We start from the raw sequence: 20,936 nt of genomic DNA, 5'->3' as shown, positions 1-20,936 counted from the left end.
AGCCTTCTGGAGGAAAACAATATATGGCCAGATGAAAAATTGATTTCTCAATGAGTTTTTTGGCCACTATGACCAGAAGTACACTGCATGGACAAAAGCACTGAGTCACACCTCTTAATAATCAAATTCAGAAGTTTCATTCAGTTTTTGTGCCACAGGTGTATAAAAATCAAGCACCTAGCCATTCACTTTGCCTTCACAATTTTTGTGAAAGACTGGATCATTCTAACAAGCTCCTGAATTCTAGTGTGGTACTGTAATAGGATGCCATCATTGCAACAAGTCAGTTGGTGAAATTCTTTCCTCCTAAATATTCCACAATGAACTTTGAGTAGTATTACTGAAAAGTGGAAGAGTTTAGGAACCACTGCAACGCAGCAGTGAAGTGTCAAACCATGTAAAGTTACATACCGGTTGCAGAGGCACATTAGTTCCAGTGAAGGGAAATCATAAATCCTCAACATATCAAGACGATTTAAATCACTGTATAATTTCAACTTTGTGAAAACATTTTGGGGCATGTTCCAGCATGACTACACCCCACTGTAAGCCAGACCCTCTTGTCCAGCTTCAAGGTCTGACTTCACAAATGGTCTTCAAAATATTGTAGAAAGTCCTCCCAAAAGAGTGAAAGCTGTTGTAGCTGCAAAAGACCACAAAAAACTCCATAAAATAAATAAATAAATAAATAAAATAAATCACAAAAACTGAAGGAAGGTATAACTTGATGTCCCAATACTTTTGTCCATGTAGTGTATGTTTGAAGTAGTAAAGCTGAGGTATTCTTCCCCAAGAACACTATCAGCTATTAAGCATGATTGCTCTGGGGCTGTTATGCTGCCAGTGTAACTGGTACATTCCACAAAGTGTCAAAACAAAGAAGGAAAGTTACCTCAGAATTCTTCAATGTACTTTAAACCATCAACCAAGCAATTGAAACTTGGACAGAGTTGGTTTTCCAACAGGACAATGACCCCAAACACACATTAAAGATGGTTGTGGAAATGTCTTTACTGTCCAGGGAAGGTTTTCTATTTAATTGCATTCAGCAACAAGAGCATTTGTGAGGCTGGGATGATGGATAATCACCAACCCCCACCTCATCCCAAAAGTATTGGATGAGGCACCATCATTCCAGAGAACACAGTTCCACTGCTCCACAGCTCAATGCTGGGGGGATTTATGCCAACACGCCTGGCATTAGGCATGGCGCCAACTGGTTCATGTTGATCTGCTATCTGTCCAATTCTATTGGCAATACTTCTCTACAGGAACTAGATAAGCTGCATCAGCAATGGGTGCAACTTAAAGCAGCTGAATGCATTCATTAGAAGGGGTGTCCACAAACATTTTGTACGTTGTACTCATTCTGCCCCAGAAAAAAAGAAGCCCAATATTGCCATGACATTCATGTCCATGGTAAGCGTATGTAAAACTTCTGACCACAACTGTAACAGTTTCATGGCTGAATTCATGGCCCATTCCCTCAAGGTTTCTTGACAAATTAAATAAACAAAAGGATTGGAGTTGATTTTAAGTGTTTGCAAGAGCTGAGAACACTTAATATGCAGTCCAAACAATGAGTCAACACAAGTGAAGGAGGCCACCACTAGGCTGAAAAATCTAAATCCTATCTGAGAAATAGCAAAACATTAGGAGTGGCCAACTCAACAATTTTGTACATTCTGAAAAGGACCAATGCACTGGCAAGCTCGGCAACACCAAAAAACTTAGATCACAATTCTCTAATTTGTTGAAAGAAAACCTCTTCTCAACAGCTAGTCTACTATTTAAAGACACATTCATCAACGTAAACACAGGATTTACATCAAGATGCAAACCACTGGTAACAGTAAAGACAGGCCACATTAGATGGTGCTAGAAACGAAATAAGCCTGCCCTGTTCTGGAACAATATCCTTTAGACAGATGAAACCATGAGCTTGAATATGGAGAAGCAAAGAAAGTGTATATCCAAATCAAGGTTAATAATATAGAGTTTGGCCAGTTACATCACCTCTAGGATGACTTTAGACAAGATTTTTGAAAGATAGCTTTGAGAATTTGATTACGTTCAACCACAAGAACGATAGTGACGCCAGTTACTCCTGTTGAATAATTCTGGGATCACAAACAGCGCTGCAACTTCAGAGAACCCAGTTCCACCTGTTCATCACAGAAGTGGGGAAAAAAACAGAAACAGAAAGTAAAGCTGCTTAGGAGTTTTTTAAGTGAAAAATCACATTAAGGTTATACTTTACCTGCAGAGCACTCATACCGTTTCATTTTCATGTCTTTCCCCTTCACGAATGACAAATTTGGGAAAACAGTTTTTAATTCAGAAAAATATCTGCCAAAGCATCTAAGTGGTCAGGCACTAAATATCTGCAAACAATGCTGTTTGATGCAAATTTCTTCATGAAAGTGACTAAGGAAAAAAAAAAAAAAAAAACAACCCAGAAATTACCTCTTTCAGTCACTCTCACTCCCACTTTCTGAATTTACATAAGAGCCCTCCTCTCCTGTGTTTGCCAGGAACCAGCAACCTGGCAGAAACAGTACAAATTCATATTCAATGAATTCACATTCAATTCATACAAAACAAAACCCACAGAATAGATTTTATTATGATTGTTTTATAAAAATCTGCAAAAAGCTCTCTTACCACTTGGGGCAGACATATCTTCATCTTCAATGCGGTCAAAGTCATAACTTACAAAAGCATTCTGTTCAGGAAGTGATCAGTAAAAAGTTCATATCATTTAACACAATTTTACAAATATAACTCTGCAGCGCTACAGTAGACCTATGCTGTAAACAACATTAAAATAAGACTCCACTGTAGAGACAGAAATGGGAACATGGAATTAAGTTAAATTAAGTGTAATATGTAGAAGGAAGTACTTGCCTTGCTTTTGAGGAGTGAGGTCCACTGTCCTTTCTCCTTTTTTACCAGTTTTATCACTGGCTCATTGCACTTCATTTCCCATACGCACTGTTCAACTCTGAGTTCGCTGTGCAATTTGAGATCGGCACAGTAACGTCGGTTGTTCACATAAGAACTGGGGAAAGAAAAAATAATACATTTATATATTTTCTAATAAAAATGTGCTCAGGTTGCACTTTGTATACTGACCTGTACAGCAGTCTGTCAGAAAAAAAATCACACTTCTGCATCATGGGGTTGACTAGCTTTACTTTAAGAGTGATGGACACTTCATCTTGAAACCACTTGATCTGCGGGTGAAAACTGAAGGTGCAAAAAATAAGTGGCAGTAACAATCTCTTTACTTATAATATGGGTTCAGAGAGATACACAAAAAACACAATACCTCTGTGGTACAACATCTGCACTTTTCTCAGAGTGCAAGACTTCATTTATGATCTTAATGTCATCGGTAGGTCCTAAAAAATAATTGGTAAATTTAGGAAATCCGCTTCTCACTGAAGCTAATTAACTAAAACACCCAAGATTCACTTTCCGTTTCACTTGCCTTTGTGTGAACTGTTCGATATGGCAGCAGTCCAGACCAGAGGTTGACATCTTAGTTCTGCAGACCTATATCAAAGCAGAGGCTTTGACTGAATTACCCATAAAAAACCCCAGAATATAACAGAAGAAAATCAGACACACAAAAGAAACAGTATTGATCCCAAAAGTACAGTGAAAGGGAGGTATAAACGGTGGGAAAAAAAAGTCACTACTCACCTATCCATCTCCCCATCATCTACTAAAGTTACTTTATTCAATCCAACATTAGGAACTGTGATCTCACTTAGGTTCCTCAGCTTTTTTGAGGGTTCACAGAGCTCAGTAGTGAGCTCATCTACATTGTATAGGCTTGAGATTTCAGCCTTCATCCTACTGGCCAGAGCTTCTTCTGCAGCCTGAACCCTTAGCTCCAGAGACACTGTCTTCCTTTCATACCTGATAAGGTCAATAATAGATTAACAGCAGCAGCTCAGGGGAAAAACACATTTATAGAACTTCAAAACGTCATAAAGCAATTTTCTAATATAGTGCAGAATAGGTGAACCATTTGTTGATCAGATGTAAATGGGCAGACATTAAAGAAAGACTATGGCTAGATAATAACCTTCCATTCGTAAGAGTCACTGCAGAAGAAGTCTCTTCTCCCAGGCAAAGTGTCTTCAGCAGCTCTAGATGCTGTGGGTTTAAGGTTCCCATCCCAGTCAAAAGAATCTCCTCGTGGACATTATACTCGTTTATAAAGGTGTTCAGACCAGACACACGAGTCACGTGGATCTGTACACAATTTAACACAGAAATAAGTACTAAGAAATATAATTTATAAAAAAAAAAAAAGCAAAAAATATATTTCGTTTGGAAAAGTGACCAAAACACTGGGTAAATCCTACCATCGGATCAACCCAAACAGTATTGCCCAGGCACTTCACTAATTTGGCTTGATGTATCTTTCCTTTGATCTTCAAACTGATAGCTCTGGTAACCTACCAGTAACAAACATACTTTCTATTAAAACAAAAACTAAAAAGGTGACTTATTTATTCATATTACAAGACATTAGTGCTTACAAAGTTGTTTAATTCACAATTTCCATTCAACTGAGAAATTCCATTCAGAATTCAATGTAGTCCAGTACTTTTATAACAACCCTCATCCAAGATTATAAGTAGACAAAGAGTTTATGTACTGTGTTACTATGTAATGTCACCTTTGGGTTCCAGTCCATCTCTCCATCGATGGGTTGCACCCTGCACAAAATGATTTCCACAGCCTGACCAGGCAAGCTCTGGAACTCAGAAGGAAGCTGCAGCAATTGATGTGATTTCACTTCCTTTATGTGCCCTTCATCAATGAAGTGAGCCGTGACACTGCTGAACAGTTGACCTCCTTTATCTGGCACCTTTGTCAGAAGTACCCTACCAAACAAAGAGAAACAGCCCTAATCTGTTAGCACAGCCCTGTATGTATGTACAAATAATGATGAAAAACAAATATTGCTTTAACCACTAAACGGTTACAGACCTCTACTTACCTATGATACACATCCTCTTCTTGTACAGCATAAAGACTTCCCTCCACCACATCCTTTGCAAAAACTCTTTCTTTAGCATAGTGTGAGTTCATCTCAGCAGCAAAGTCTTTAAACCTGTCTTGTTTCTGGCTCACAATACGACCATAGTACACACTTGCACTCTTAATGTAAAGAGGCAAAACCTTTATAGGAATAAACAGAAAACAGGTTTAGGAAAAAACACATAAACCACTTCAACACCACATTCCCCTAAAATAGCTTTTGAATTGTAGGATGGCATGATGAGCATGTCTTGAAGCTTCAGGTATTTCTTGAATGTGCAACAAACTAACAAAGATGTGCAAATATCTCTATTAGACTGATACTAAGGTACTCCACAGATGCACTAAACACAGGATTACCAAATGACATTACATAGGCTAACATTACTCTGCCAAAAGAATAAGATGTTACAAAGCAAAGTCCCTATGAAAGCTAGAAAACTTACCAGGATAGTCCCAGAGTCAGGATGGAGGGGACGATCAAGTGTTCTGTTGACTGTATGTCTGTCTGGGCAAATCGTATTCTCTCTGTGCAGGGCAGAGAAGACTGAATTTAAGATTAAATTTAAAAGAGAAGATTTTAAAGACAATATTTTATTAATGCAACCTTAAAGCCAACAACTGAAACTTTTTAAAATTAACTAAAGAAAAAGATTTTTCAAAGCATGTTTACCTTAATACAGACCTTTAGAGAACATGTATTCATCTAAAGCATGTTTAGCAGTCTGCAAGTGACTGGATGGTGTGACATTGACATTGTATTGGCTCTGTACTTCAGGACACAGGATTTGATATACCTAATATCCACTGCAATTAATCATGCAACATACAGAGACATCGCCTGAAATTCTTTCCTAATTTCTGTCAGTCAGGAAAGTGCGTCATGTGTAATGACTAATTCCGGTAGTCTGCACTTTAACACCTCAGATCTCCAAAGAAACACTGACTAAAAAGTACAAAGCCAAAATAAACACTGCCACTGCCCAACTAAACATGGACTGCACTATATGCTGGTTAGTTGCAAACACCTGCAGAAGCCGAAGCTCTTCAGGTGGCTGCAGAGCGCTCTGTTAATCTTCTGCTCCTCCTTGGCTTGCTGGACTCCTTGAGAAAACTGCAGGAGCTCTGGGGGCAATGGAGCACCAGTACGCTTCAGGTAGCGAAGCACTCCAGATACATGGCGAGCATTTTGCTCTGACAGCAGCAAGAGAGACCGCACCACACAAGAGGAGCTCTCAGTGTTTGTATCCTGTGTCAGAATTGAAAACACCCACTTTAATGATGACATACCTGTTCACTAACGTTGGTTCTAAATGAGTTTAAAGTCTGTTTGAATACAACTTGGTCTGTTCAGCTGTTTAGACAGACCTACTTATGAATCCGTACATGCAATTGAATAATTTTATTTAACAACCAAAAACAATGGCGCTTGACATGCTGCTACCTTGTCAGCGAGGTTCTGAAAGTTGTCAGACATGCAGAACAGACGGTTCCCAAACAGTTTAGGTGAGCCTGGGAACCCGTAATGCACCACGCATGTGGCATCCCTGATACCAAGCGCCTTCATGCAATCATTGGTGGTCACTGGGAGAAGAAGATTGAAAAAAATATTTGAACTACTAAGAACACTTTGTCATTAAAATACACAAAAATACAATATCCATACCCAAGATGACCTGTGTGCCAGGACCAATGTCTTTGTTCCACTGCTCAACCACAAAGTCAAACTGGTAGGAAAGGCCTTCGTGAGCTTTCAGGGAGAATGCTGCCGTGTTGCTGACAGCCTGGATGAATACGTTACAGATTAGCTTTAGGGCTTAAAGGGTAAACTAGTCTAAGGCATGGCAGGTTTAGTAATAGCTATGTTCACTTTACCTTGTAGACATGCTCCACTTCTTCTACTGAGTTTGTTATGATGAGGGTTTTCTGGGGAACAGAAGGACTAAAGTCCAGAGAGCTGAGTAACACGGAGGTCTTATTGCAGTCCAGACAAAGCAGGATCGTCTTTAAATTAGAAACAAGAAATTCCAAAAACAAAAAATTCAGTCAATTTTGGTGTGTGAAGTTTGCACTAAAACAATGACAAATGTTTTCAAAATGCAGACATATGTTTCATTAATCTTTCAAGAGTACCTATCAAGAGTGCTAAAGAGTGAGATATTAGGGCTGGGCAATATGGTAAAAATATCGATATGCGAAATTTATCACGATGCAGACTAAATACAGTTTATTTTGAAGATGATCAGTGTTCAGTGTTCTTTGATATGCGTAGAAAAGCATATTGTTATCATGATAACAACATTGATCACGCTACGATAAAATATTGTCATATTGCCCAGCTGTATGAGACACACAGTCGTTTTATAATCTGCTATGACTAAGTCCAGTAGTGTACCCAAGACTTGATAGTTGTATCTACTCTGTTTCATTTCTATGTCAGTTCTCTCAGTCAGGACTACCAAAGGCAGATCAACCCGTGCCTGACCTGAAGAACTCCGCCATACACTGCTGCTTCTTCTGGCACCGTGACAATAACACAGGGGCTAACCATGTATTCCCGAACCATGCCTTCTAACTCTCGACTCCACTGGTTGCTCACAGCGACAATCTGCTGTGGACACTCAGCACTCTTTTCTCCCACCGCCACCTTTTGGAAATGTTGCAAGATGGCTGCCACCTTTACAGTGAAAGAAACATTATATTTTCTTGATTTTAATATCAAACATTTCTCTGTCTATGTAACCCCTTCATTCTGGTCACTTCTTACCTGATCAGGTGCTCTTGAGTAGAGCTCAGAAGCTTCATCCAGAACCAGGTGGCAGAGCCTAAGGAAGAGGAAGCAGTGTACCTCCAGCAGCCGGGCCAGGCTAAAGGGGGTGGTGACCAGCAACTGACCTAATCCAAAACGCACATATTTAATAATCAAAGTACAAATCCAAGCTCATTCAGCAAGTCTTAAACAGCAAAAGTGATTCTGGAGAAACAGCAAGTTTGTATCTTAAATGACCATTTGTCATGTTTACAGCTAAATGTATGCTCACAATTCTTCTGAATCTTGGCATTTCTGGCCTCATCTTTGCCCAGCCCAAGCAACACAGCAGCAGGGTGGAGATTTACAGCTGCCTGGCTCTCCTCCAGCAATTCCAGCACAAACTGCACCTTTTTCCAGCCTGGACAAATGATTACGGCAATGGGCTGAAGACAAAGCAAAGGGAGAGGGGTCAACATTGAAAACAAATAAGAAAATCTAAAAATAAGGATGAGAAGTGACATTAAGGCAGTGAAAACATTTATTTCAAGTACACACCACTTGCACAATGCTACTATTCGCACTTCTGGAAGATGCTAACTGCATTTTTGTGTCTTGTATTTGTACAGAGCAATGACAATAACGTTGAATCTACCTATCTAAATACAGAGTTTGTTTTTTTAATTGATATTCCATTATCTTCCTCACCCCAGATTGTGTAGTGAGGACACTGAAGACTGAGGCCAGCTGCAGCTGAGCCAGCAGAGGAGGAATATAGGAAAGGGGATCGTTTCCACTGTGGCAGACCAGCACTGTGTCACAACCCCGTGCCACAGGGGGCCAGGCATAGCTCTCAGCAAGGCCTGGTCCACTGTACTTCCTTCTCAAAAGGAACTATGCATGAAATGAAAGAAGCACAAAATAAAATCTGCATGACAAATTTCTAAAAATTGAGATGAACCACAAATGAAAAATTGTAAAATTACCTTGCGAAATTGCTCAGTGATTGGAGCATGGCTTAGGTTACTGCAGGGGTGGATGGTGATGGCTGAGTGCACCAATACTCCTCTCCTGTTCGGCTCACAGCATACAATCTAGCACACAGAACAGAACTTTAGCTTATCTTATTCATAGCACAGTATCATGGTAAAAATGTTAAACTAATTGCTCACTACTCACAGTCAAAAGCCATCTAAATATTAAGCACTTACAATGTCTTCAATACATTCAGAGTCTGAATTTAATGGATCTGGATTCAGTAAATGTAGCAATCTGCACATGAGCAAAGACAGAACAAAAACAATTTACTGATTTACAATCAGAGTCCCCAAACAATAGCTAAAGATATTAAGAAGACTAAATGAATGGGAATAGCTGACCCACCTGGCACAGGCCAATTGGTCTTTGGCATTTGATTCTTGAGCAAAAGCTGGCTTTTTTAGTTCTGTAGAGGTGTCACTTGCACTACTGTGAATTATGCATACAAAAACAAATCAGTGAATGCTACAGGAAGGCCCACATGTATCCCAATTTATACAATAGTTTATGAAATTGCTTAAACTTTATTACCTCAGGTCAGAGTCATTCTTTTCACTTGATTCTACAGTGTTTTCCAAATCGAGACTGTTAAAAAAAACAAAACAAAAAAGCGCTAGTAGTTAACTTTTCATAGACAGTCATAGAGAACACGCTGTATGCCATTCCTTGTTCCTACCAGACAGCAGAGTCCTCTTCATTCTGTCCTGATTTAGCCTGAATTATCTGATTCTGCTCATCCTCTCCTTTAGGCTGAAAACACAGTTTTGGTGATTTCTAACAACTCTATGGTCATTTCTTATAGCTGCACTGTGATACAAAAACAGGGTCAAGTCACAAGAGACAAGATGGTTTGCATACGTCAGTAATCACATTTGGATGTGAGCAGGGGTTCAGGAACTTCATGAACCTGTTGGGAGAAAAGCACAAAATTGTAAGTTAATGTAAATAAGTGAGCAACAAATAAAACACAACATAAAAGGATGGTGACATTATCACCTGATCAAGTTCAGCTTTAGAGACAACTGCTCTGCAAGGGAACCTTCTGTATTCTCTCTCTGTTCAAAGGTACTGGAAGACAAGATCATACAAAAAAAGAATGTTGAAAAGACTATGCTTGAATTTATTGGAAAAAAAGAAAGATTGAACATGGCAACAAGTAAATCCATATAATACATATAACAATCAAATGAAAAGGTCTGTACCATGGAAGAACATTTTTCTACTTTTATTTTGCAGTTTGTAAACATCATTAAGTTTTAGAACACACCATTCTCCCCTACTCTTTGTACAGAACAGACACTCTGAAAATGGCTCACTGGAACGCACTGTTCACAAAACAAAAAAGTGAATTTTCCTACTCAGCCTTCTGCAGTTTAAGTAAAGTAAAGTTATAAGGCCTGTTGCAGCCAAAAGTTTGAGAGACAGTATAGGACGGTCATTTATACATGACACGCTTAAATGTAAAGTTAAATAAACAGCCCGTATATTTAAAATGGAAAAATATTTGCCAACTGAATACCATGCAATACAAAAAAAAATTGTTTCTGCTATAAATACATAATTATTAACAGCCATAATCTAATCCAACTAACACAACTAAATATTACAAGGCACAGTTGCAACTGAAATTATTCAACCACCAAATGCAAATTAGATTTATTAGTAGAATTTACAAACTTTCAGCTGTTTACAATAAACCAATCAAACTAGAACAACTAAAATAGTTCAACAACAAGTGCTTACTACAAATTCAACAAGCTGCAACAACCTAAAAAAATCCCACCAAAATTTTCTATCAAGTTTAAGTCTGGTGTCTGGGTTGGCCACTTCAGAATCTTCCAGGACTACTTCTAAAACCAAGCCTGGGTGGAGGCATGCTTAGAAGGTCCAATGATGACCCAACTTCAGCTTCCTCACAGAAGGCATGCTGTTTTTTTCTCCTAGGACTTCCTGATACTTGATTGAATTCATTTGCCCTGCACACGCTATAGGTTACCAGTGCCATAGGAAGCAAAGCAGCCTGAAAGCATCACAGAGCCACCAACATGCTTCAGTGTAAGCAGGGTGTTCTTTTCAGCATGTCTTTTCAGCATTCTTCCTCCTCCAGACATACCACTGATCCACAGACCCAAAAAGTCTTGTTTCAGTTTACTTCACCACTAGCTTAGATGTGTGACGGTGTTTGGCAAGAATGGCAGGATGTTTCCCGTGTTTTAGTATAGTCACTGTGCTCAGCAACACTGCATAGTACTTAACATTATTACTGGATAGAAAGCTCACATATGCAAGTTCATATGCATGGTAGAACAAGTATATGATGTTCTTAAATATCTGATAAAAATGTGTTTGGCTTAAACCTTAAAAAAAAAATACTCACCCAGTACTGTGGTTTTCTTTCTCATGGCTGTCAGAGAATTCATCTTCATAACTTACTCCACAAGTTTCCGTTTGATTTTCCACCTAAAACATCAGCACACCAACAAAGACTTTAAAACCTACAGGATGTGGTAATGCACACTGTGTGGTGCAACACATAGTGTTTGGCAGCTGCATTAAAATACCTACAGCAGATATTGGTCCAGTGGTATGAGGTGGTTTCATCACAGACACTGGAGGTTTGGCTAGAGATGTCAGTCTCAGCTGTCCTGTTTCTGGAAGGGCATGGGACATACAAACAGCAACATACCAGGAATGATTATTGAAATCACAGACTCATTCCATGGCTTGCTGGTGTTCATCATGCAATTAGCGTTTACATGATGACAGGAACTCATTTTTATTACCATGCTTGGTCAAGACATGTGGAAGATGTGACCTCACTGTACAGCACCCATTCATTTCAAGGATCTGCTGAGGGCTGGAGAAAATGTCCCAGGCAAGGCTGACAGGAGAGCGATCCACATTTTGCTCCTCCTTGATGGCTTTCTCACTTGAGAAACAAGCAAACTTCTTTACCACCAAATCATCATTCACACAGATCTGTAAAAAAGAGCAAAACTGTGGGTTTAAACAAGAACTTGAGCATTATTGTCAGCAGTGCAGTGGGGTATTTATACCCATTATCAATGTGTATGGAATCTACACAAAGAAATTGAATAACAAATAATGGCCACCCCATTCTGATTATGTTGTGTGAACATGTGGACATTACATTGGTTATGTGAATGTATGTACTTTAAGTGCCATTCAATTGGCTGATTAAGTCACAGAATTAATAAGTAGGTGCACTAATAACTAATAAAGGGCTCTATATGCATATACATGTGGAATGTGCCCATACTGCAAAATAACACAACACATTACCTTCACATTTCTGATGGTCAAGTACAACTCAATAGCAGTGCACTCAGTATTTGTTTCACAGAGGACTGCCTCAACCAGAGAAGACACTGAAAAAAGAAAATATCAGAAATACAATTCAACAGGAATGTCTGCTTTGTGTAAGATTTTATATATACATACATATACACACACATATACACACACCCCCAAGTTAGGTTCTTACCCTGTAGAAGATTGTGCAGGTATTTCGTAGCAGAGGTGTCCCAGTGAGACGATGGACTAAAAGAGGACACAAATAAATTGATTAAATGATACTAAAACCATTTCAGTTTCAATTATATATCTATGAATCCTTGAGTGAGTAATGTTTATTGCTTTATTCCACATGTATATGCATATAGAGCCCTTTATTAGTCATTAGTGCACCTACTTATTAATTCCGTGTGTCTTATGTGAAGTCTTACACTAGCTCAGCTGTCTCAGCGGAGATGGACACCTTGAGTCTCATAGGGTAGATCCTCGCCAACTTAAACCTTCGCACTTGGAAAGGCAGCTGCAGGAACTTATCAAGAAGAGCCCGAACACTGCAGGAAATATAGCAGACTATAACAAATACCTACGTTTCAACATATAGACAAAAAAGACCTACCTAAAGATCTACCTCAACAGTAAACAGTTTAATACACATATTTTGCCAAACTACTAAAATACTACTGCAACAACTGTAGTTTTGTTAGGCCCAATATGATGTTTTTATCATAGTAATGTGGAATTCCACCCTTTTTCCACACAAGTCACCCTTTTACTAAGATATACAAAGTTTGTTTTTTATTTACATAATTTATTTAACAATCAGTTATTAAGATCACTTTTTGGAATACGGAAAAATTCCCGAAGCCTGGAATATCCACCCACAACGTTGAGTGTCACTGGGAGGCATTGAACGACATGACACACACACACACACAAAAAAAAACACAAGTAAAAGTTTACACAGATCAACTATACATACTCGTCCGTATTGATGAGGACACGCTCTCCGTGGTCCACTAAGAAGCACATGGCCTGACTGCCTACCGTTCCCATAAACAAAGACTCCACTGTGGCCCTGCACCAGCTCTTCAGCACTGGGCAAAACACTACACACAGCTGGTAAAACACATACATACAGCAGAGCACAGTTCTTTCAGTTTCAGTTTTAACAACAGCAAATGTTTATTTCAATCAAACCAACTTTCTATGTACTGCACAATACCTGTCCTTCCTCCAGCATAGCTGGCTTTATCTTCTGCACATCCAGGTTAACATTATGATAGAAAAGATTCATTTTAGTCTGCAGGTTCTCAAATTCAGGAAGGTTCTCGGCTTGCATGCCAGGTCCTTTTACAATTCTTCCCCACAAACATCCTGGATCCTCAACCTCACAAAGAAGAGAAAAACATTACTTCAAATACACACCCTCCGTGAAATAATATTTATTAGTTAAACAAGAAAGTCACAGTCAACAGCACACTGCACAATTTAAAAGAACACAGAGTGCGCTCAGGTCATGTTTGGCTGAATGCTCTCTTTTAGGCTCTCCTGCTGTTTCCCTTGCTTTAACATACCTGTTTTATCTCATACCTAATAATGTAGACACACAGAGCCATCTGTTGATTGTGTATACAAACTTAGACAGATTTTTTTCCATCTAAAAATAACTCTTAAAAACAAAAAACAAAAAACCACTAAAATAAACAATCCCACTCTATATGATTTTTTCCATGTCTGGTGAAGAAACTTGGAACCTGTTCTGAGTTTGCAGATGTGCAAAGTTTATTTACCAGATATTAGAAAGAAAATAAATAAATAAATAAATAAATAAAATCACCTTCCATTAATGAACCCTGTTTGATGCTCTGATATAATATACAGGAGAACAGCCATCATTCGACTGGCCAAAACCTTAGCTAAAATGTTATGCTCCTTACAAAGCACGCTGATGGTGCGATAGGGTAGGACCTTTATCCTTCTTTACAATAAGCAAGATCAGGGAAGGAGGCTGACAGCCCCTTCTCAAGGATTCATTAAATGCCTCCAGTTAGAGGTGGAACACTGATGGTCAAATTTCTTAAATCTGTCTGGTCCTGGGGATTTCAAAGACCCTAACAGCTTCAGAGAGGTCTTCCAAAGTTAAAGGGGCTGTCCAATTCTCTTTCGACAGTATGAGATCACTTTTAGTGAATGAGTGCAGATCAGGTGTTAACCATGCCATCTGTGATATACACTGATGTGTAAGTCATTCAGTTCCCATTCCTTAATCGATGCATTAACAGTCCATCTGCATTTTTCCTTTCATATTCGTGAAAAAAAAAGACAAATACCTTGAGTGTAAAACTAAAGGTTTCTGTTTCTGGAAAGTAAGTTAGATTAATCCCGGATGTCAAGCCGCTTCATTTTCATCCTTTCAGGAGTGGGTATAGTTAGTATAAGAGGCATGAAAAATGATTACACTGCAAATGACAGCTTTCAAAATACCTACCATTATCTACCATTTTGGTCAGATACATTACTAGAGTACAAAATGTATTCTTTATTTAATCAACATTGCTATCCCCCTGGACCTACTATTATAGTTGGAATGAAAACCTGGCGAATCCAGGATTTGCAAAAGTTATGTTCAAGTTTAGAGATGTGTTGAGATGAGAAATGCTACATCAGCATTGAAAAGTAACTCATATATTGTTCATTCAATCTTAACACACATCACGGATGCACAATAGTTTGGCAATTACCCCACCATTTCTTTCTAAATAAAGATACTACAAATAGATCTTTGAGCAATGTATATAAACTGCTCTCGGCTCCTTTAAGAACCGTTTGTAACATATAGGAGTGTAAAGGTTTTGCTTAATGTAAATATATGAAGAGAATTTTCGTACTCACACAACTGGACTACAAATGTAGTTTGTTTATGGCTTCCTTATATAACGATTTGTAGAAAATGTATTTTATAAGAGTTTACAGTGTACGTGTGTGTTTTGAGCAGAGGCACTACCAATGCTGCACATGAGCCCTTAAGAACACACTCCACACACACACACAGTGTCTGTACATTTACACTAATATGCACTGTACCTTAATTACTGATATTTCTAGCATTCCTCCACCGTCCATCGCCAAACCTGAAAAGCAGGACAGAATTTAGCTTCCATGTTTACCCATAAGATCATCCCGTTACAGAACACTATTTGCTAGCTAATCAACATAATCTGGGATTTATTAGTTAGCGCTACTGTTTTAGCTGTTACTCTTTTAACCTCTGCCTGAAGCTCTTGTGCTTCATGTATAAAATAAAACAATCGATGTAAAACCGCACGTTTAGAGAAACCGTTGACGTGTCTACATACGAAGCACGTGCAATGCTGGATACCCCTGCTATTAGCATCACTGCTAGCGGCCTCACTGCAAAAACCGTTGCTAGCTAGCAGCTATATTACAATGTGAAGCAGACTGACTTGCATTAACTACATGGCGAAATCGCTGCACATTTCAAATGTGACGTTAGATATAGCTAGCTAACACAGTGAACCCCAGTCACAGCTAGCTATGTAGGTAGCTATAGCATAAGTAGGTAGCGGTAGCACTAGCTACCCTCTGCTCTCTTAGGCCTTAGTCAGGGTCGATCTACTCTATCCAAAACTAACGAAACAGAGTTTGCGCACTATTCGCCTATATATAAACACCACAACTGAATAAATCTGCCTCTTTTCGCTGTTTATTTAGGAAATGTTTTTGTCTGATGTTCACGTTACTTACACAACCCACGTTTCCATCCAAATTATTATTTTTAACAACAAACCTTTTAGCTAACCAGTGCTAGCTAACGGTTGCGGGTGTAACCTTAGGCTGTGAGAACGGAAGCGATTGTAAATGAATATATTTCGAGAGAAAACTTTTTTTTCTGCACTGTATGGTTTGTTTTGTCGATACCAGAAATGCTTCGAAAATCTAAGCCCTTTTTTAAGGAAAAAAAATCCAACAAAACAGATGAAATGTGGCGGATTACCCCCCCACGTCTTCTTACAGCAAACACAAAGGCTGCGTCCTAAAGCAATAGTGCGCAAAAACAGTCCATCGACAGTGCTTTCGTTGATGGAGCGAGAAACGGGTTTGGGATGCGGTTCGGCAGACAAAACACCCGTCCAGTACAGAGGACAGGTAGTTATGTTGGACTGAGGAGGAGACGAGAGCGTTTTTAAAAGTAACGCGGCCACTTTTCCACTCTTACAGAGAGAGATGTCCAGACCAGGCTGCAGCCGCTGTAAATGTAACCTTCTCAAACAGTTCCCCGAAGAGCAGCGAACCAGCTTAAAGAAAATCTGTTCCTCCTAAGCATCGATTCAACTCAGATTTACACCAAAAAACGTCTAAATGTGTACAAACAACATGATTAGAGTATTACTGGCTCATTATTATTGTTCTCGCTGTTCAAATACTCATAAATACACACACAACCGCAAACAACTAAAATATTAATGCCATATTATTATTATTATTTTATTTCTCATTTTTTTTGGAAAGAGACACTTAAAACTTAAAATGTTTAAATATGTTTAAATATCTTGAAATTATGAAGCAAATAATATAACACCAGCAAACCACTTTAACCGCCACATCTTAAAACAGCTAGCAATGCATCCGGCACATCCTAAAGCAGCCGGCACACCAACCGGCACATCCTAAAGCAGCCGGCACACCAACCGGCACATCCTATAGCAGCCGGCACACCAACCGGCACATCCTAAAGCAGCCGGCACACCAACCGGCACATCCTATAGCAGCCGGCACACCAACCGGCACACCCTAAAGCAGCCGGCACACCAACCGGCACACCCTAAAGCAGCCGGCACACCAACCGGCACACCCTAAAGCAGCCGGCACACCAACCGGCACATCTTATAGCAGCTGACACACCAACAGGCACCTATTAAAGTAGTCATGAGCTGTAAATGTGACTTCAGTCCAGATCTCACTCTCTGAGCATTTATACACTGCTCAAAAAAATAAATAAAATAAAGGGAAAACTAAAATAACACATCCTAGATCAATAAATGAAACATTCCAGTTAAAAACCTTTATTCATTACATTATCCTACATTATCAGATTATCCTACCTGTAGAGTCGTTTACGTTAATGCCATTTTTCTATTAAATCATTGGTGTCAGCAGAAAAAGTAGCGTAAGAACACGTGGTATGAGTTACTGGCCCTCAGTCTGTGAATGCGCGCTGTGGCAGGACAACTCTACAGCTGTCTCTGTAAACATGCGCTATGGAGGGACATTAAGATAAGGTAGGACAACTCGACTACCCACCTCTGATACTTTCAGCAGGACAGATGCCAGTAATTTGGGCTATAAAAGCGATGTAGCGATCCTGATGGAGCAGAAACACTTAGATATGTAGACTACTTCCAGAGCTAGCTCACTCAAAAAAGCTAACTTACTCAGCCCTAAAACCCTAATGAACTGTAAGCGCTAGGGCAGGCGCCGCGAACTGCCTGATTAGAAACTGCGCGATTTAAAACACAAATTAAACATTTAAATTAACCAGATTGTTTTGGAAATGTAGTGAGTAAAAAGTACATTTATTTTTCTAAATATTTTTCTTTTAAAAATTAGCTAGTATGTAGAAGTAGTGAGCTAAGCAAGATATTATTTACCCTTTCTAATGAATGAGCGTGTGCTGCTTGCCTTCACTCTACGTTGCGTAACCCATTCATCAATCCATGCCATAGAAGTCTGTGTACTTCCAAAGCTAAGGTTTACTGTTCCTACACCTCCACTCACCTCCTTTATTTTTACTTGTACATCAGTGCAGAGTCTGATGTCATTAGCTTTTTAAGGACCCAAATGTGCAGTTTTAATTGAAGCCAAGATGAAGAAGAGATGTCTAAGACAAAACCTAAACACCTTTCCAGATTGGATCTAAATAGTAAAAGTCTCTCACTCTTGTCTTCAGAACCTGCCAATTATTTCATTGGTTATGGTAAATTAATAATAAAACATTATGTGCTAGCAAAAACATAAACACCACACTTAGTTTTTATTGGAAATGGCTGACACAATGCCCCAATGTCCTGGCCGCCAGGAGTCCCATCTTTAGTAAATCATGTCGATCAACCATGTCCTGGTTGGTCTCAGAGTTGGTCCTGGAACACCTGCATGTCCAATTTATGTGAATATTCCAAGGACTAAAGATGTAAAGGTGGGGGAAGAGGATGCTCTGTTATGCTGTTGGACGTTCCTGTAAGGTGACGCTGAATGTTATCTATAAAGCAATATTTGAAATTACCATTACTTTAGGAATGGCTAAACTTTTTCATGAACTGGTGTAAATAGAAGCTGTATAGCATAGTGAGTTATTCTGCGGCTCTGAACGCAGCAGGGTTTAATTCTCTACCTGGGTAAGAACACAACATGAACCAATAAAAGTAAATCTGCATTCTCCTCTGTAACTTTGCTGTGGTTAAGAATGGTTACCCTTTCGCATTTAGGATTTCTTATGTTTTGAACCTATGAATAAATGAATCTATTAATTTATTCCTGCCCATAATATTTATATTAAATTAAGTTTTATTTGATGATTGAATAGATTGAATCAGAGTGCAAAGTTGTTTAGAAACTGTATTCAAAAGCAGCACTTTATTTTTGTTTAAGCATAAATAACAGTCTCAATAGTTAGTTCCAAGCGGCAGGACTGCCATTTGGACATCACTTGCTGTAACATGGGTCATTTAATGCTGGAAAATAATGAACACCCCAGTTAGCAGATGAGCTGATCTTCCCACAAGCATGAACATTTCCTTCCTTCCTCAAAGGTCTTTCTCGCTGACCCACAAGTGCATTACTCGAGATCATTTCATTGTTGCTGAAGATCTGTATCCAGCCTATTGTATATGTTTTCACTTGACTAAGTGCCTCTGTAGGTACTGTAGGAGTATCTGCTGAGGAGTAGAGGCAGATGAAACGTCTGATCCAGGTCTGTTATGGTGAAGACAATCTAGGTGAAAAGAAACGATCTTAGAAGACTACCACAATTTAGCATCATATCACAGTATGGACATAAGCAATGCTGTAGCATTTAGTTTTTGTACTCACCTCAACATATGGATAAAAGCTGGTGTGGCCTAAACTTTCCCAGTATTGCCTGGTCTCAAAGCGTAATTTATACATGCCTGCAGTAAAAGCCTCTCTGGTGATTAGGTCTGAACAGCGGCCATCCTCATCTGTGGTCCTGGAAGGGAATTTAGGAAGAATTGTGTTCATTTATCCATTTAGTTATTTGCAACCAATGCCTCTACATACATACATTATATCTCCAAAAGTAAGTCGCGCTATTAGCCTATTAGGCTGTGCAGCAGCAGAGCTATGAACCATTGAGTTATGCAGCTTCATCCAATATTTTTGGGATGAGTTGATGTGAGGTTTGTGATTCATAACTAATTATTCAACATCAGTATCTGACCTCTCTAATGCTCTCGTGGCTAAATGCAATTGAACATTGCGGGTCGACATTGGCTTGCTCACTGGGGGTCTTAGATCCCTCATGTCTTCTTACGTTTTTTCTTTTTTTTTCTGTTTCAGCTACATCTTTTACTAATTACTAATTATGTAAAGCTCCTTTGTGACAACAACAGGTGTAAAAAGCGCTATACAAATACATTTGACCTGACTTGACTTGACATTGGCTGAATGCATGTTTCAAAGTGTTCACAAAAGAGTAAAGGCTCTTACCCTCGATCGCAGAGGAAACACTGAATACACCATGTCTCCAAACGTTATAATGCATACACGTTATCTTCCATGAACAAGCATTTAAACATATAGTGTGCAGAGATACGTTCTCATGGCAGTAGCAATTATACAAGAACAACAACAGACAAACAAAGAATGTACCCTATAGTAATGAGGTTCCAGAGGACCATCTGAGGTTCCAAGCGATGCAGACTGAGAGCCATGCGGGCTCCAGGAACCCCATCTGCAGTGTTTAGCACATGAGTAGTGAGAGGACTTCCATTCTTAGATGTTGCCATCTCGCAATCTGTTTAGAGAGAGTTCATTAAACATAAATGGATGTTTTAGTAGGTAGTCTAGAAAGTATACTTGCATTAATCTCTGCACAGTGCCGAACAACCCTGCCAACTGCACGCTATTTGTGTTTAGGTGTTCTGTCCACACTATAAAAGGTGCCACACAGGGCTCCTTAAGCAATGGCATAAGAGAAACACTTTTGGTTTCCTAAAGAACCATGTTTGAACAATGAACAATGTATGAAGCCTACTTGGAATCACTAGGCGCAAAAGGGAATATCCCCCTGGACAAGGTGTTATTCCATCGAAGGGTACAAAATGGTTCTCCAAAGAGTCACCCGTTAAGAGACTGCTTAGAGAACCCAAAAGGCTCTTTTATGACACTGTGCAAAGAACCCCTTTCAGATCCTTTAAGAGTACATCACCTTTCCCACATGATAAGAGTTAGACTGTTTAACAAACAAGCATATACACCTTCAAGTGGTTTCATATCAGTGCTGTCCATGGTGCTGAACAATTAAACTAAAACAACAATTAAGTATTTTCCTCAGTCTCTCCCATCAGTACCTGACCTATGAGTAGACTTACCTGTTGATGTCAAATGAAAATATAATACCTTTTCTGTGAGGGTCTCTGCTATGCTGTCGACGTTAATGTTGCCGCCTTGTCTGTTCACTGTGAAATGAGGGGGATTCAGACAGGGTTGACCTTTTTGTTGTTGGCGGTGTGATGAG

At 39.2% G+C, this 20,936-nt stretch overlaps 2 protein-coding genes across 7 annotated transcripts; both read right to left on the bottom strand.

Annotated features, from left to right (window-relative positions):
• Nucleotides 1-2,703: 2,703 nt before the first annotated feature.
• On the bottom strand, nt 2,704-17,591 carry tdrd12 (tudor domain containing 12). 6 transcript variants are annotated; one of them, XM_072671836.1, is made up of 35 exons: nt 17,486-17,591; nt 15,248-15,294; nt 13,386-13,550; nt 13,143-13,279; nt 12,595-12,714; nt 12,354-12,409; nt 12,152-12,237; nt 11,632-11,827; nt 11,414-11,499; nt 11,226-11,308; nt 9,845-9,916; nt 9,707-9,755; nt 9,525-9,598; nt 9,380-9,433; nt 9,194-9,277; nt 9,022-9,082; nt 8,797-8,904; nt 8,519-8,704; nt 8,103-8,256; nt 7,829-7,956; nt 7,547-7,738; nt 6,937-7,065; nt 6,728-6,845; nt 6,506-6,645; nt 6,090-6,310; nt 5,508-5,589; nt 5,021-5,202; nt 4,697-4,904; nt 4,380-4,472; nt 4,097-4,266; nt 3,709-3,927; nt 3,494-3,558; nt 3,332-3,404; nt 3,136-3,249; nt 2,704-3,061 (listed from the first exon to the last, which is right to left on the bottom strand). In XM_072671836.1, the coding sequence occupies exons 2-35, from the start codon at nt 15,284-15,286 to the stop codon at nt 2,872-2,874; spliced, it is 4,134 nt and encodes a 1,377-aa protein (XP_072527937.1). In that variant the 5' UTR covers nt 15,287-15,294; nt 17,486-17,591; the 3' UTR covers nt 2,704-2,871. The 6 variants fall into 6 exon arrangements, 5 of the variants coding, with proteins under 5 accessions (XP_072527937.1, XP_072527941.1, XP_072527940.1 ...); XM_072671840.1 differs by having other exon boundaries at nt 7,610-7,738; XM_072671839.1 differs by lacking the exon at nt 17,486-17,591 and adding an exon at nt 16,197-16,309.
• A 1,491-nt stretch (nt 17,592-19,082) lies between these two features.
• urahb (urate (5-hydroxyiso-) hydrolase b) lies at nt 19,083-20,205 on the bottom strand. The gene is made up of 3 exons (XM_072673747.1): nt 20,069-20,205; nt 19,271-19,406; nt 19,083-19,172 (listed from the first exon to the last, which is right to left on the bottom strand). The coding sequence occupies exons 1-3, from the start codon at nt 20,203-20,205 to the stop codon at nt 19,083-19,085; spliced, it is 363 nt and encodes a 120-aa protein (XP_072529848.1).
• Between the last annotated feature and the right edge of the window lie 731 nt (nt 20,206-20,936).

The sequence above is a fragment of the Salminus brasiliensis genome, chromosome 2 (genome assembly GCF_030463535.1).
Source record: "Salminus brasiliensis chromosome 2, fSalBra1.hap2, whole genome shotgun sequence".
Classification (NCBI taxonomy): domain Eukaryota; kingdom Metazoa; phylum Chordata; class Actinopteri; order Characiformes; family Bryconidae; genus Salminus; species Salminus brasiliensis.
This window is presented reverse-complemented; position numbering and strand designations above follow the sequence as displayed.